At 40.3% G+C, this 14638-nt stretch overlaps 1 protein-coding gene across 10 annotated transcripts in view; it reads left to right on the forward strand.

Annotated features, from left to right (window-relative positions):
- Window positions 1-14638, forward strand: part of EVC2 (EvC ciliary complex subunit 2) — a 74768-nt gene that overhangs the window by 37069 nt on the left and 23061 nt on the right. For 7 of the 10 annotated variants that reach the window (XM_032109947.1, XM_032109950.1, XM_032109951.1 and 4 more), the window contains 4 exons: window positions 3309-3548; window positions 5629-5804; window positions 12034-12193; window positions 13466-13926. In XM_032109947.1, coding sequence (XP_031965838.1) covers window positions 3309-3548; window positions 5629-5804; window positions 12034-12193; window positions 13466-13926 — 1037 coding nt within the window. The remainder of the gene's footprint in view (window positions 1-3308; window positions 3549-5628; window positions 5805-12033; window positions 12194-13465; window positions 13927-14638) is intronic. The other 3 variants (XM_032109948.1, XM_032109952.1, XM_032109956.1) reach the window with 2 other exon arrangements.

Raw genomic sequence — 14638 nt, forward strand, 5'->3', positions numbered from 1 at the left:
AAACTTTGGATTCCTCTTCTTGTTTTTGCTTTGCTATTCCGTATCTAAACTATGGAGGAACTGTGGGAAGACTCTTGGCTCTCAGAGCCGCGTATGGACATTTATCTTAAACTTAAAACGATTCTTGAACAACAATTTGTAAATTTTAGCTTGATTCAAGCTCAGAAAGAACTGAAACACTTCCTGGCACGGTTGTTTAAGAACTTTTTCTATGTTTCTTGGGATTTAATTCTTACCAAGGGCTTTTGGAAAACCGTTTGGACACAGTTAATATTTGAGTCAAAATATATGCCGATGGAAGAATATTTTCGTGAATATTATTTAGTTACCGAGACTGTTGAACAATGTCAGCTGTGTCCTGGCGAAGGGAAGCCTGGCGCAGGGACCGTGCGGCCCAGGCCACGTGCGCCGAGCGCTCTGCGAGCAGCAGCGAGGCAGTTCCCGCGCGCGGGCGGAGCCACGCGAGCCGCAGTGTCGGTGGCGGAGCGAGGAGCAGCGGGACCCGGCGGTGCCCGCCCGGTCCTGTGCAGCGCGTGGTGGAGCGAGCCCCGTGAACGCCCGACTGAGAGGGGAGGCGCGCGGGTGGCGGCGGGCGGCAATGGCGGTGGAACGGAGCCGTGCCCAGCCGAGACGCGCGCTGGAGCAGGGCACGGGGGGGTCGTCGCTCGGGGGCCCGGCCGAGACGTGGATGCAGCGCCCGGCATCGGCAGCGAAGCTGCGACCAGAGGAGGCGACGCACGGAGAACTGAGCAGCACGGCCCGGCCCGGCCCGCGCAGCCCCGAACGCGACCCCGGGAAGAGCGCGCAGGCACCAGCAGCCCCGACAATTCCAACACGGGAGCGACCGAAGGAGAGAGCAAAGACGCAGCGAGACAGAAAACAGCAGCCACTCGGAAAAAGGAAAAGATCATAGAAACTAAGACCTTAGGGATAGTAAAATGGTATAATGTTAAGCAAAATTATGGTTTTATAACAAGGTGTGACAACCAGCAAGACATATTCGTGCATAGAACTGCTATTAAAAAGAATAACCCTGAAAAATGCATCCCAAGCTTGGGAGATGGAGAGGTGGTGCAATTCAAAATTATACGAGGTAGAAAAGGGTTACAAGCATCGCAGGTCACTGGGCCTGATGGTGTTCCTGTAAAAGGCAGTATATATGCAAAAAATCGTAGTCATGTTAGACAGTATCTCCATTGTAAGTCCCCCCTACAGTCTCCCTTTCCTAATCCCACCTTTCCCTTTTACCCTATGTCCTATTACCCCCAGTGTATTCCCAATCCGTTTTTTCATCCATGGTTTCCCTCACAAAACCATGCTTTTGCCGATTGTTTCCCCAAAAATCCCTTTCCAATGCCGAGTGGGGGATGAAAAGGGGGAGGGAAGAAGTTAAACCCTCTCCTGCTTCAGTTTCCCCACAAAGCATGCTCAGAGAATTCTGTCTCCCTTCTGTCAGCCCTAAGATGTTCCAGAGAATCTGTTTGGACATTTAAAGACTCAGGAGGGTGGCTTGTTTTGTTCTGAAACTGTTCTTGTAATGTTTATCCAGTTGTTTTCATTCTCCTTTTATTAAAATAAAACGGGTGAGGTGTTGGGGTCTCTCCCCCGCCGTGTAGCCCTGGGAGAGGGGCCCTGAGGGCACAGACACGGGGCTTCCCTGCCCCTGCTCAGCCTCGTTCCCATTGGTTGGTTTGTGTTCCCTGCGCGGGCAGAAGGACCCTTGGTCCCGTGACTGGAACAGTTCCTCCGCTGAGCCCCGGCCATGCGGCTGGAGAAATAAACATCTCTGAAACATCTAGCAAGAATCTGTCTGTCCATATATATTTCCTTTCCACGGGACTCCTGGTTTGATATATGCGTGTTGCAGGATCCCCACTGCAACAGGATATGCATATCCTGAACTAGAGGTGCTACAAACGTTAAGAGATGGGAAGGAAGAAACATTTGTGGATGCCTTCTTAAGGATGAGGTGAACTGTACTCTGCAGAAGAGTTTTTCTTTCTGTTGGACACAGAAAGAGCCTATACCTCACTGAGATGTCCTGCCTTTGCAGAGAGAGGGACCTGACTGAAACTCAGTGTGTGATCTCACACTAAATGCAAAGTGGCTTTGCTTTGTAAGAAAGGCATTGGTGTTGGTTCAGTCTGATTTGTACTGAAAATCCTGAATGCTAGGAGTCAAGTAAACAATTAAGGTCAGTCCAGTACTTGTCCTGGTCCATTTTCCATATCCTATCAACTTCCTGTTCACTTTTCTGTCTCTAGAAGGACCTGCGTTTGTACTTGCCACAGCATGTGGTCCAGAAGGACATTCTGGAGCATGAGGTTTGGCTCACACCTGTGCTCCTGGGCAGCAGGTGTACTGACACCCAAGAGATGGCAGTGGAACACAGCTGGAGCAATAACCTACTCCCCTTCTCAGCCAAAACGTAGAATTTATATTCTTTGCCTTTTTGATTAATTATTTGCTGCCTGCAATGTGTCTCTTGGGAATGAGAAGTGACGTGCAGAGGGCAGTTCTTCTCAAGATAATTGGTATGAAATTTAGAGCAAGACTGGCATAGTGACTGTTAGGTAGCTCTGCTAGCATAAGAAGCATTCTTTGCTCTGTGGGACATGTATGTTTTGATTCTATAATGACTTTATGCCATCTGAGATTAAAACTATGAATATGTAAGTCTTACTAGAGAACTAAGAGGAAATATTTCTGGCAAAGAAGCGTTTAAAGTAATTGCCATTTAATTCTACGCCATGGTTGTAAATGTAAATCTAAAATGATGCTCTTGGATTAATTTGTAGAAACTGATAGTTAAAGTAGGTCACCAATAATAAAAAACTTTCCGAGTTTTTTAGTAGAGTGGAGGAGGTTTTTTTATATTTATATTTAATTTATATTGTTTTTAAAAATATATTTATTATTATTTCATTGGTATGCCTTATGAGTCTGTTTAATTTTAATAGGATTTCAGGATTGATGAAACCTAAAAAATTAATTTCACATATAGTCTTTGTGTTGAATTTCATGCTCATTTATATAATTTATCTTATATAAGTCTTGTGAATTCTAAAAGGACTTCATTATGCTTTGGAAGTAGTATCTGTATGAGAGACTGGCAGCTGTACAACCCTGCCATCCAGACAGGTGAAAACTATGGGAAGTGTACACTGATTCAATATTAGCCTTCATTTAAACCTGAAATGACAGTAACTAAAGTATTTGTAAAATATATATGAGCTAGTAGCACTGGTACTTTAAAGTATGTTGAATTCTGAAAATCACTTCTGTTGTATTTATTTCCTTCTTTGCAGCCTGCTGTAGAATACAGAAGTCTTCTGGATAGACTTCACAGACTGGAGCAGGACTGCCTGAAGAGATTCCTTTTCGTAAAGCAGGAGGAATATTTTGCAAAGGCTTATAGAGAGCTGGCTGTTACCCAAAGAAAGGAACTCCATACTATCTTTTTTACGCAGATAACAAATGCCACTTTAAAGGGAGAACTGAAGTTGGAAGCAGCTAAAACATTAGTGGAAGGTTACTCTAAAATACAGGTAATAGGATGATGTCTCCATTCCTAACCTAAAGACAAAATAAAAACCTGCAGTAACTTCTGAGAAATGTTTCAGGATAAATGTTATCACTTTCATAACTAACTTTCTTAGAAAGCATTTTAAAAATTATAATGCCTTTATTAGCACATCTAGACATCTACACAACTGTATTTTTGTACCGGTTTGGCCAAATTTAGATATATATCCTCTGAGAGAAGGCAGGTTACAGCCATCCCTCCCCCACCAGGTTCAGGAAAAAATAAATTTTCCTCGAAGGAAAGTGAAGGAGATAAAAACTATTTATTTAACAAATACACAGGAAAAGGATAATGATGCTAAATAATAAAACCTCTTGGTCTGCTGAGGGAAACCTGGGAAAATTTCAGAGTCCTTCCATAGATATCTCTCTCCCCCCTCCTTGGAGCTGGGATGGGGTGGTGGACCCACCTCCAGGGCCAAGGCCTTGGTGGAAATTCCTCCCAATGTATTCTGATGTTGAAACCGTCCAGCAGAGGAAAAAAAAAAGAAAAAACAAAGTCCCAGGAAAAACAAAAGTTCAACTCTCCCTCCCTCTCCAGAGAAAGAAAAAGGAGCTGAAAAATTGGCCGAAAGCAAGCCAGCTGCCTTCCCCACTCTCGCTCTGCTGCTGCAGCTGAAAAAAAGTCTATCTCTGTGTGACCTTGAACAAGCTGCAAACTGCTTTGAAGAAGTTTTGCTCAGGTTTCCCTTCCCCCTCTCAGGCTCAGTTTAAAGGCACAGAAAGGCACAAAATTAATTTCTGGACATGGGGCAGCGATATGGGATACACATCATAAAGTCACCCCGAGACAATATTGAGGTATATGCACATGTTCAAAACTCCCTAGGCATCAAGTGCTCTTCTATACTTCAGAAGATATACTGAGCCCCCCATTCCAAATATGTTGATTTTTGAAATTGTGTTGTGTCTGAAGTACTATGATTTTGTACTTAGAGGGATTGAGTTTCTCTAAGTTATGTGATCCAGGGATGGTGATGAAGAGTATGTTCAGGATTTCAGTTTTGCTTTCAGTTACATTTTTAAACCTCTCACAGTAGAATAGCTTAAATTGTTTCCTCACGGGGTTTTGTTTGTCTGTTTGTTGTTTTTACCTCCATTTGTGTTGAAAGTTAGTGCTCTAGATTGCAAAAGTTCTGGGAACTGTTGTTCTGGCTGCTTCTTGAGGAAGAGTATGATTGTTGTGGACCTGCAGGTGGAGGCTAAAAAGCAGCATCTGGAAAGTAGGTGTCAGAACATGTAAGGCTCACTCCTAAAACCTGATGAACAACCTCATATACAGAAGCTATACATTGGCCACTGTCAGTGGGAGACGCAGCAAGCACTTGTGCGGAAGATAGTTAAGCAGCCAGGTCAAAGAGGTAGAGCAAGTGAAAAAGGTTTTGACTATGTTTTGGCTGCTCAGACACGGGTCTTGTAACTATCAGACCTTGTCTTGGCTATTTATGCTACAGAACATTGTGTGCATAACTCGGGTCTCTGCCAGACCTGTCTGTAGGTATCTAAACCCTTCCTGTTCCCCACTGTTGGAAGGAGGAGCTTCTAAGCCAGCCTGTGGGCAGTGGGCTTGGCTTTCCCTATGCTGTACTCAACATATGTGGAAGAGCTGGCTTTAAAATTGGCTTTGAAGTCAATTTAGACACCTTTGAAAATGTTACCCTTTGCTTATATAATCATACAGTACATCGTAAAGAACAGTTCTGCTTATGCTGGTAGGGTTGCATGTGTATGTAATTGTGAATACCTGAGCAAATGACCTGTTAACTCAGGGCACTCAGGACGTGCACTAACTATTCAGGAAAATACACACAGTATTGAGGTAATCAGGCCAAAAGCTCACCACATTATTTATTTTGTTTTGTTAAAATAACCAAGATCATTTGATGTGGTCATTAGAGTTGATACATACTTACTGTTTTACACTTGTAAGCATTTTTCACCTTTGTCCTGCTAATGAAATCTGGTCTGATGTTCATAGGTGTTAGTCAGAATTAACATTACATCTAATCAAATGTTCACATTTGTTCACGTTCTTTCCTGTAGGGTGACATTGAAGAGCTAATGGATTTTTTGCAAGCTTGTAAGAAATATCATCTGAATAAAAGATTTTCTTACAGAGAATATCTTGTAAGTAAGATACAGTCAAGGTGTTCTCATGTCTCTGCTCTTATAAATGTCGCAGCAGCCCAGATATCAAGTCTCATTAATAAGACGGAAAGGTAAATATCTCAATTGTTTTCTTGTCAGCCATTTGACTATGTTATTTCACAGGCAACAGACTTTTCAAAAGCCTTTTTTTCTGTGTTACCTAGCAGGAGAGTTGCATTAAAATGTTATCTGTTAGTTAATTCTAAGAAAATATTTTGTAACTGATTGACTTTGTTAGTTAAATCCCAGCAGATGCTGAGGTTTTGTTATCTGTATCCACTTTGTACAGGACAGAGATGAGTTGCTGGAAACGTATGTAGTACCTGTTTGTAATTCTGATTTCACTGGGAACCAGACTCATATAAGATTCTCAATGTCTTTATACATCCATTATTTGTGTAAATAGTCATCCGTCATGTGAAAACTCATACCAGAGTCCATTGCAACGTGTACCAGTTAAGACCATTTGTCTACGTTCATTATGCATGAATATCTGGATTTAACAGAAAAGAACAATTTTGATTCACTTGTGATTGAATATGTTTGAGGAGCTGGATGTACAGTTTCTCTTTTCAAGCTGAAAATCATGAATATTTTCTAAAAAAAGTAGATCAATTTTTATAAATAATGTAGCTGCAGAGGATTTTGACTAGCAGAGAATACACCTGTTGCAGGGAATTAGAAAGTAGAGGTCAAGGCAAGTAAAAAGTAGACCTGGAAATGGACTGCTGTAACACCTGTTATAATACATGTAATTTATTTGGGATATCATACCAGACCCTGGCTGATTGAGTACTCTGTGATAGGATACTCAGAATCAAGGTGGACAGGTAGAAATGGTGACTTAGCAGACACACAGAGACGTAGTTATTTAAAATTGCATGGCTGTGAGGAGCACTGAGAGAGACATCGTGCTGCTATCAGAGAACTGTGTTAGTTCAGCATATGGAGAGATTACTGAGGAGCCTGCCAGGGCAGCAGAATACGTCAGTGGACAGGAAAACGTGTACAGGAAAACAAACTAGTATTGCTGCTGTTGGTCCCGTGCATGCAGCTTTATTTGTATATTTGAGGTGTCAGTCATTGATGTCAGTCTGACAATATGTGAAATGTGCATTAAGAGAACAAGATGAACATTGATCTTTATGGTGTGTTTTTTCTTTCATAATGTTAAATTGATTTAAATGTAATTTAACATTAGGAAGCAGGAAGTCTGTTAAAAGCTACCAAAGATTGCATCTGTTGATGTGACAAAATAATTTATCTGGGTTTTTTGGTATCTTTTCCTTGCTTTTCTTTTTGATTGTCCTGTGTGCTGCCTCACTGGAATCATACCCTAAGTTTAGCTTGAATCACCCTGAGTTTAGCTTCGAGATTCATTGGTTGGAGAGAGCTTCTTCCAGTAGGCTTGCACTGCTTTGCTAAGGTCTACGACTGTGTGGCTCAAAGACAAACGTGTCCTGGAATAGGAAATATAATTCAGACACGTCTTTCACAGAGAGTTCCCTTCCATCAGTTCATTCCTCTTTTTGGAACTGTATTATGAGAAAGTCTGAGATGTTTTCACAGATGATGTAGTTATGTGAAAAGCCTTTGTGAGAACCTCACTGTGTGACCATTGCAGTGAACAACTGGGACTTCTCAAGCTAGAAAAAGTGGTTTCACTCATTGCTTAATTCCTGTTATTTCACCTAACAGTCACAAAACAAATCAACTATAAAACAGAGAGGAAAGGCACAGTATTAGTTAATCCAAGACCTCTGGGATCTCATCCCCAAAAAATGTATTAAAAACCTTCCAAAACCCCCCAAACTACCCAGAAACTTCCAGAAGCAGCAAGCATTATTACCAAGATGAAAAAATAATTTTTCTACCACTCTCCTATTAAACTTTCAGAGTATGCAGTGGTTGGTTGTCTGTGGACAAAGGATACATGTCAATAGTTGGAGATACCATTTGTAGAGAGGCAATCCCATTTGGCTTCCTGGGCCTAGAACTAGTTATTTTCTTGTAACTTCCCACACCTGCTGCAGCAGTATTTCCTCTCAGACAAATGTTGGCCAAACTCTTATAATTCATTCTTTTGGTGTTGTGATCATAAAACTCCAGAATGTAGTATTTCAGTTTATTTGCTAGTGTTTTATTTTCACCAGGCAAACTGAAATATCCCAGTATAACTCATGAAAAATTCATAATTACGTAACATAGGCTTGTATTTCAGTTTCTAATTAGAAAGTGATTTTGGGAATGTTTACAAATTAGAGCATTAAAATTTGAGCAGCAAGAGAAGTCTGGTCTGAATGACTAGTACTTTAAATTTGTATCCATAGTATCCTTGTTTTTCACTTTGTCATTGAATCTGCTTGTCTAAATATAGATAGGGGTCTGTCTTAATCTATTTTGTCCAGCTTTATAATAGAGTGCCTTAAACTTACTGTTATAAATGGAATTTTAAAATGCAGAACTTTGCATGGAGAAGAGAGAAAAGATAGATGCAGTGATAAACCAGCAGATAGATATTGAGGGGAGAAATATTTTAAAAATGGAGCTTAATAGTATGTTTAAAATTTATCAGATAGCAAGGCAATTTCAAATTAACAAGAAAAGGATTCTGTGTGGCCAGAAATGAATGTTATAAAAAGAAAAATAACCCCAAACCAATTCTAGGGAGGGCTGTGAACATTTTAAATGAAATAGAGCAGCCAGAGTTTTCAAGTTGGATTTTCTAAATACAGTATTTAAATAAAATGTGCCATTTGCAAGTACTAGTTTTTGATTACTCAGTGGCTTTCAAAAATCAAGCCTGGACTTCAGTGCCAAAAGGCAGGAAAGAAGATTTTGAAATATAATCTGTAATCCTGGATCTGAGGGACGTCTACATAGGCTCTTTATGATTTTTCTTGAAGAATAGTGGGCAAAAGGGCAGTACTTGAGGCAGTGTTTATCCTGGGTTGTTCTTGCTGTCAACAGAGGTGCAGGGTTCTTGATGTTTTTAAACTATGGCATCTGTAACATGTTGCGTTATTCTTTTGCCAGTATCTTCTTGTTCACAAGAAATTTGCTTTTTCTTCAGTCCCTTAAAAATTGAATCCAGTTCTTGTGACTCACTAGGTAAAAACAATTTCAAGCTTCTTTATAAATTTCTCCCAAAATTTAAATTTTTGTAAGACCTGAAGAATTTCCTGTGTATTGTGTTTGTAAAGTGGTCAAAAGACTCTCAAAAGATTGAAACAAGCACCCTGTGCTGGTCTCGTTCTTCTCAATAATCACCATTTATATGGACCTTGTCCATAGAAAGTGGTTTTCCAGCGGTGTCTTGGCTGGACATTTCTGCAAGTCGGTGTTGGAAAGTGAATGCCTCAAGCAGCAATGCATCAGTATGAAGTTTTCTAATAATCTCTTAAAACCTTTTCTGCTTGTAGTGCAGGGAGGGCACTTATTGCTCTGAATTTTTATTATTACTACATGAATTCTGATCTGGGTACTGGCAAGATGCCACTTCAGCAGGTGAAATCCTGATGTGGCTGGAGTAGCGCGGGCAGAGTCATGCAAGTTCTCTCTGTGTAGTTTCTGTATAGTGATGTGATTCAGCCTCCATGTACATTCAGGCCTGTACAACTTTTCTGCTTCATATCTATCTCCCTTTTGCTTTAGTGATGCTCCCATGCCTTCTCTAGCTTTCATGAAGCAATTTTCCTTTGCTGGGGTCGAGCATCCCTTCTCTAACATCAACTACAAAGTCCTACTTTTTACTTTCATGCCCTCACTCTGTATTTGCTCCTTAATTGGTTGGCTTTCGTTCATTACAGAGAAGTCAAGATCTCTCTCTGATTGACCTGTGATACTGCTGCTGTTGGCTACACACTGCACCTCTGTACCTTCCTTGGTGCTCACTGCCTTTGGGAGGATCTCCCTTTAAACATCCGTGTCATTACCACAGTATTGTCCTTCATTAAAATTCTCGTTGTTCAAAGACATGTGCCTGTACATTTCTTCAGTGATTAAATGTCTGGTATGCTGATACCAGGCAGTTTATCATACAGTCTATACTGTCTTAGTACCTTTCTCTTCTCCTTTTGTTTTGCATTTCTGTTCAGAGTCCTTTGAGACCAGGACGTATTTTATTCCTAATACTATAATTGTTTTTATATTGTATTTATATTAAACAAGAAATGAAGGTGTCTTGCCAGGGTTGAGCCTTTCAGGAATTACCATAACACTGATTAATATAAGTTGGCACATAAACTGACATAGGCTTCTGTGGTGGGATACTGCATCACCTACAGTTTTAGCTGTGGACGTAGTCTATGTAAAGATGATCTCTAAGTAAATCAAATCAAATCAACGGAAATAACGTAGACCCTTTTTTTAATCCTAAAAATAGGTAGCTATGTATCATCTTCCTATCATTCTATGTTGCGTCACTTTCTTTAAACTTCCATTTGCTGTGTGGTTCCAGCACATCTGTCTTTTTCTATTGCAGACTCTTTTCACTGCTCTGGACAGGGATTTTAATTGGATACAGCAAGCCTGGGTTTATTTCCTCAGTACAAGAAAGGATTAAGGTGTTAAATATAATATCTTGGTTATTATCTTTCCTCACTTTCTCACCATAATTAATTACCTTTATTCACATATCTTTTGCCTTGGGTTCAGTCAAAAAGGAGGGGCAGGACTTAAAAGTTACCAAATATGGGCTAGAAACTTGGTGCTGTTGGGGAGTTTTTTGACATAACACTGAATTTTAACATTGATTAGTTTCAAGGCAGAAATTACTTGGCCAAGAATGACGCTTGGTGGATTACTCTCAATATACTGAGAGGTAGTTTAATCCTCTTTGCAGATTAAAGAAATGCAATAGATAGACTTTGAAAAAGCTCTGCAAAAGGAGGATCTCTTTTATTGACATAACTGTGATAAAGCACATCTCAGTTTCTATCCAGCACATGCATTATATAGGGGATGATGTTTCATGGCTTGCACAGATAGTTGTGGATGTTTGAGATGGAGAGGTGTGAATTACGGGATCTGGCCAACATGGTTACTGTGCTGTGACTGCAAACAAGCTAATACGGTAATCTTCTGCTTTATTTTAGCTCTTATTTTGAGGATTTTGATTGGAATTAAGTTGTCACAGTATCAATAAATCTTAATAAACCAAAATGAGATTCTCCTTTCTGGAGAAGGGCTTGCTTACCATATTTAACTGCTACTTTAATTTAGGAATTGGGCCAGGTATCACATTGTAATGGAACCTTGAAAGCCCTGGATTCATCTGAGTCCCGGCTCTGTGTGTAATGTTCATGTCTTTGAAAAAAGGGGGACTGCATAAGTAAACTAGAAGGTATCTGGATGACATCCAGGTTCAGGTCAGGAATTGGAGCTTTCAATTCGAAGTTTCATGTTGACCTTTTCAACACCACATTTTTAAGTCCACTGTGTTTAATATAACTCATGAATGTCCAACAGCCTGGTCTGAATTAAGATGTTCTTTTATTCTTCTTTTGAATAAGAAAGATTTGGGGAACTTGTAGTGTAAATGTAATAGCAGGTAAGTTCTGAAATTCAATATAAATTTGTGGAGAGAGAGATCTTTTTAACTGTTGCCAGGGCTCTTTAGATCTTTTTTTCCCTGACATGAAATTGTGTAGCAACAGGAGGTAGACCATAGTCTTGAACTTCCATTTGAGAGCACCATGGGCTTATGACCAGCAATTTGCTGTTTCTGATAACTGAGGTTTGCTATTGTTTTGAAATTTTTATAATTCTTCTGGTATAAATTTACTAGGCAGTCTGAATATAAATATTTTGTAGATATGATTGCTTTGTCTATTAAACATAATTTTTTGTTCTTTTTACTTGATTACATTCTTTAAAGAGAAATTTTTTTTAATGACAAGGAGTTGTAAAAGACATATAAAATTGCATTCCAGGGACATTAAATGGAAAAATAAAATATGCATAATATATAAGGTTTTAAATGTCTCATTTGAATATCACTTATGTTACAAACTGATATGTAATTGGTTTGCCACTTGCCCTTCCTTCCTTCCATCCTTCCATCCTTCTTCCTGTTTCTTTTTCATACACCTTCACAAACTGCCTCAATTCTGTGCTCATCTCTGAGATTGTCCTTCTATTATCCCCTTCCTTGTTTGATTCTCCCAGGCGTCACTGCATAAGAAACTAAGATCATTCTGTGTGTCTATTTTGCTGAGCCTTTTTGTGGTACTAATTGCCTCAGATACCCTTTCGCACTTAAGAATTTGGGATAACAGGCTTCAAACACTGTTATTACAGAGCAGGTCATCTACCTGAAAGTCATTTGGGAATGCTGCTGGACCGAGCCGAAACTGAAATTAATTTTGTTAAACAGAAATTTGATCATGATTTAAAACAAGAAAAGCAGAAGCTTTGCCAGAAACTCATTACCAAGCGAAGGCGGGAAATGTTGCAAACGGTAATTATTTTCAGTGTATTTATTTTCAAAGGGCTTATCATAAATTAGAAATTGAATTAATTGAAGAATAAAATGTAGTTCTTACAACAGGGGTCAACACTGCCAGGACCATGGTTGAAAATAAGTGTCAGTTGGTTTTAGCTGTGTACCACCATGTTCTGTATTAGTCATGCAGTAATTTATAGCTTTTGTTTTAGAAAAACCTGCAAGAAATAACTTCAGCTTAGCTGGAGAAACTTCTAAAGCCCCTCTGCTTAGTGTACCATGTCCAAGGGGGTCATGACAAGTCTCTGTAACATGCAGACAGGCAAAAGCCAGCTCAGGTTCAGTAGTTGGTGAGGGAGATGGCTCAGGTGACAGTCACCATTTTCTGTGGGTTTCCTGGCTATGTGTGACCTGAGTGAACTTCAACAGCACAGTTAAAATTCAGCTACAAACCAAAACTATGTAAAAGATGCTCTGCCTATGGTTGCTTGTGGTAGAACTCATGTCACCTCATCTCAGCCATCTAAAAATCAAAGGTAACTCTAAAAGATACAAGTCATGTCATAATGTAAGATGACCTGCAGGTGTTCTGAAAGGGAGTTGTCATCCAAAGGTATACTTCAAAGTTACATTTCTGTGCCTAAAAGATGTAGAAAAAACTATCTTGGATTATGTGGTAGTTCTTTTAGATGACCCAAGTTAGGTGAGGTTGAGCTTATCTTTTGCAAGATGTGTTTCAGTGCTTTGTGCTCTTTAACAGATACCAGTGTGAGCATAGACAGCAGGCGTGGTAATGGTGATGTCATTTGTTATGTTTATTCTCTGTGTAGGTAGCTTTGGTTTAACTTTCCAATGAAATTGCAAGATGGGGAAAATAAAAAATAACCCCAAACTTATTTTTTCCCTCATTTTTAAAAATTCTTTTCCTTCTTTGCTGTTTGATCCAGATTGACTTCTGGAATGCTGCCAGATCATTGAAGTTCAGCTAGCTGAGATTATATCAAACCACATGATCATGCATGTGTTTAGGTGTTAGCTCTTCTATCTAGCAACAGTCCATATTATCACAGCCTTTGTATCTAACAATGGTCTGAGTTATCACCTAGGTGCTCATAAAGCCAATCTGTTGAGGGCTGGGTAAGCCTCTGGACACTGAAAAGCAGTTTCAAGAACGTGGAAAAGCAAAAGCATGAAATTTTATATTGCTATGAAATCCATACTTAAGGAGCTAGAATTCAAGATGTTCCTTTTTCTTAACTTTGTTCCTCCTTTTGGTAAATGAATCAGCAGAAAGAGCATCAGAAGGAGCAGCTGTCACTTGGAGACCCCTTCAAAACTACTAATGAGATCTCTCACTACCTGAGACACTGGAAAAATCTTCTAAGTGATCACACCATTGAATTTGAAGAACTTACTGAAAAGCTTGACAATGAGGCCAGCGAAGAGCTGAAAGAGCTTCTATTTAACGTAACGGAGAAAGCCATTGAAGAGCTTAAACGTGTTCAGTGTGGAGTGTTTGTGCAAGAACTAGTCAAGCTCAGTGTGCCAAAATTGTTCCTGCTTGAAGCTGTGGAGGAGCACAAAAAAGAGATGGTTGTTAAACGTGGACAGCTTGAAAGGGAAGAACATGAAAAGAGCGTGGCTGCTGAAGAGCTGCTTCAGCTCACCAGGCAGAAGCTAAGCCAAGAGCTGGAAACAGGCATTTCAGAACAAAAAAAAACCAGGAGCTGGGAACAGTCAATATTCATGCAAGTATCTTTCTGCACTCTTTTCTTAGTTACTATTGCAAATAGAAGAGAATTAGGAGTTTTCACACCTGTCCAGTTGTAATTCCTAGTGATCAGTTCTCTGCTGGGCACTTAGAAATTGATATTTTTTTTCCAAGCGCTCAACCCATGTGGCACCACCAGTGGGTGAGCACTGCAGTGGAAATCCCAGGAAACACAGTCTTGAAGCTAAAAACGTGGAATGAAGGCTTTATATTTCCATTCATTCCATGGGAGGTATCCCTTACACATCTTTCATTGTTATTCATTGTCTGTTTTTCGAGGTCCCACACTTTGGAAATGCCAGTTAGTACGTCAGACCTAATTGGCCCCAAGTCCAAGTTCAAAATATTCCTTCTAGCCACAAGTCAAACCTTACTCACCAGGTTTGTTTTAAGCTTTGTCCCAGTATTTCTACATAGTCCCTAATTACACAGTGCAGTATCCTGCCTGTCCAGCTCATGTCTCCATGCATCAGACTCAGCTGCTCTGGCCTGCTGACAGAGTGCCCCTGGCACCAAGCCCTGAGCCAGACAGGCACCATGGCACAGGCAGTGCTGCAGAGAGGAGTTGTGGCTGCTGGAAGTGTTTTGGCCATTGCTGCCTGCTGCAGTGTGACCCTGGGGAGGTGGGAAAGCAGGTGGTGGCCTTGCCTCAGTTGGGAGACCTTGCACAGGGAGAGCCCATGGCTGTG

Source organism: Corvus moneduloides, chromosome 5 (genome assembly GCF_009650955.1).
Source record: "Corvus moneduloides isolate bCorMon1 chromosome 5, bCorMon1.pri, whole genome shotgun sequence".
Lineage (NCBI taxonomy): Eukaryota > Metazoa > Chordata > Aves > Passeriformes > Corvidae > Corvus > Corvus moneduloides.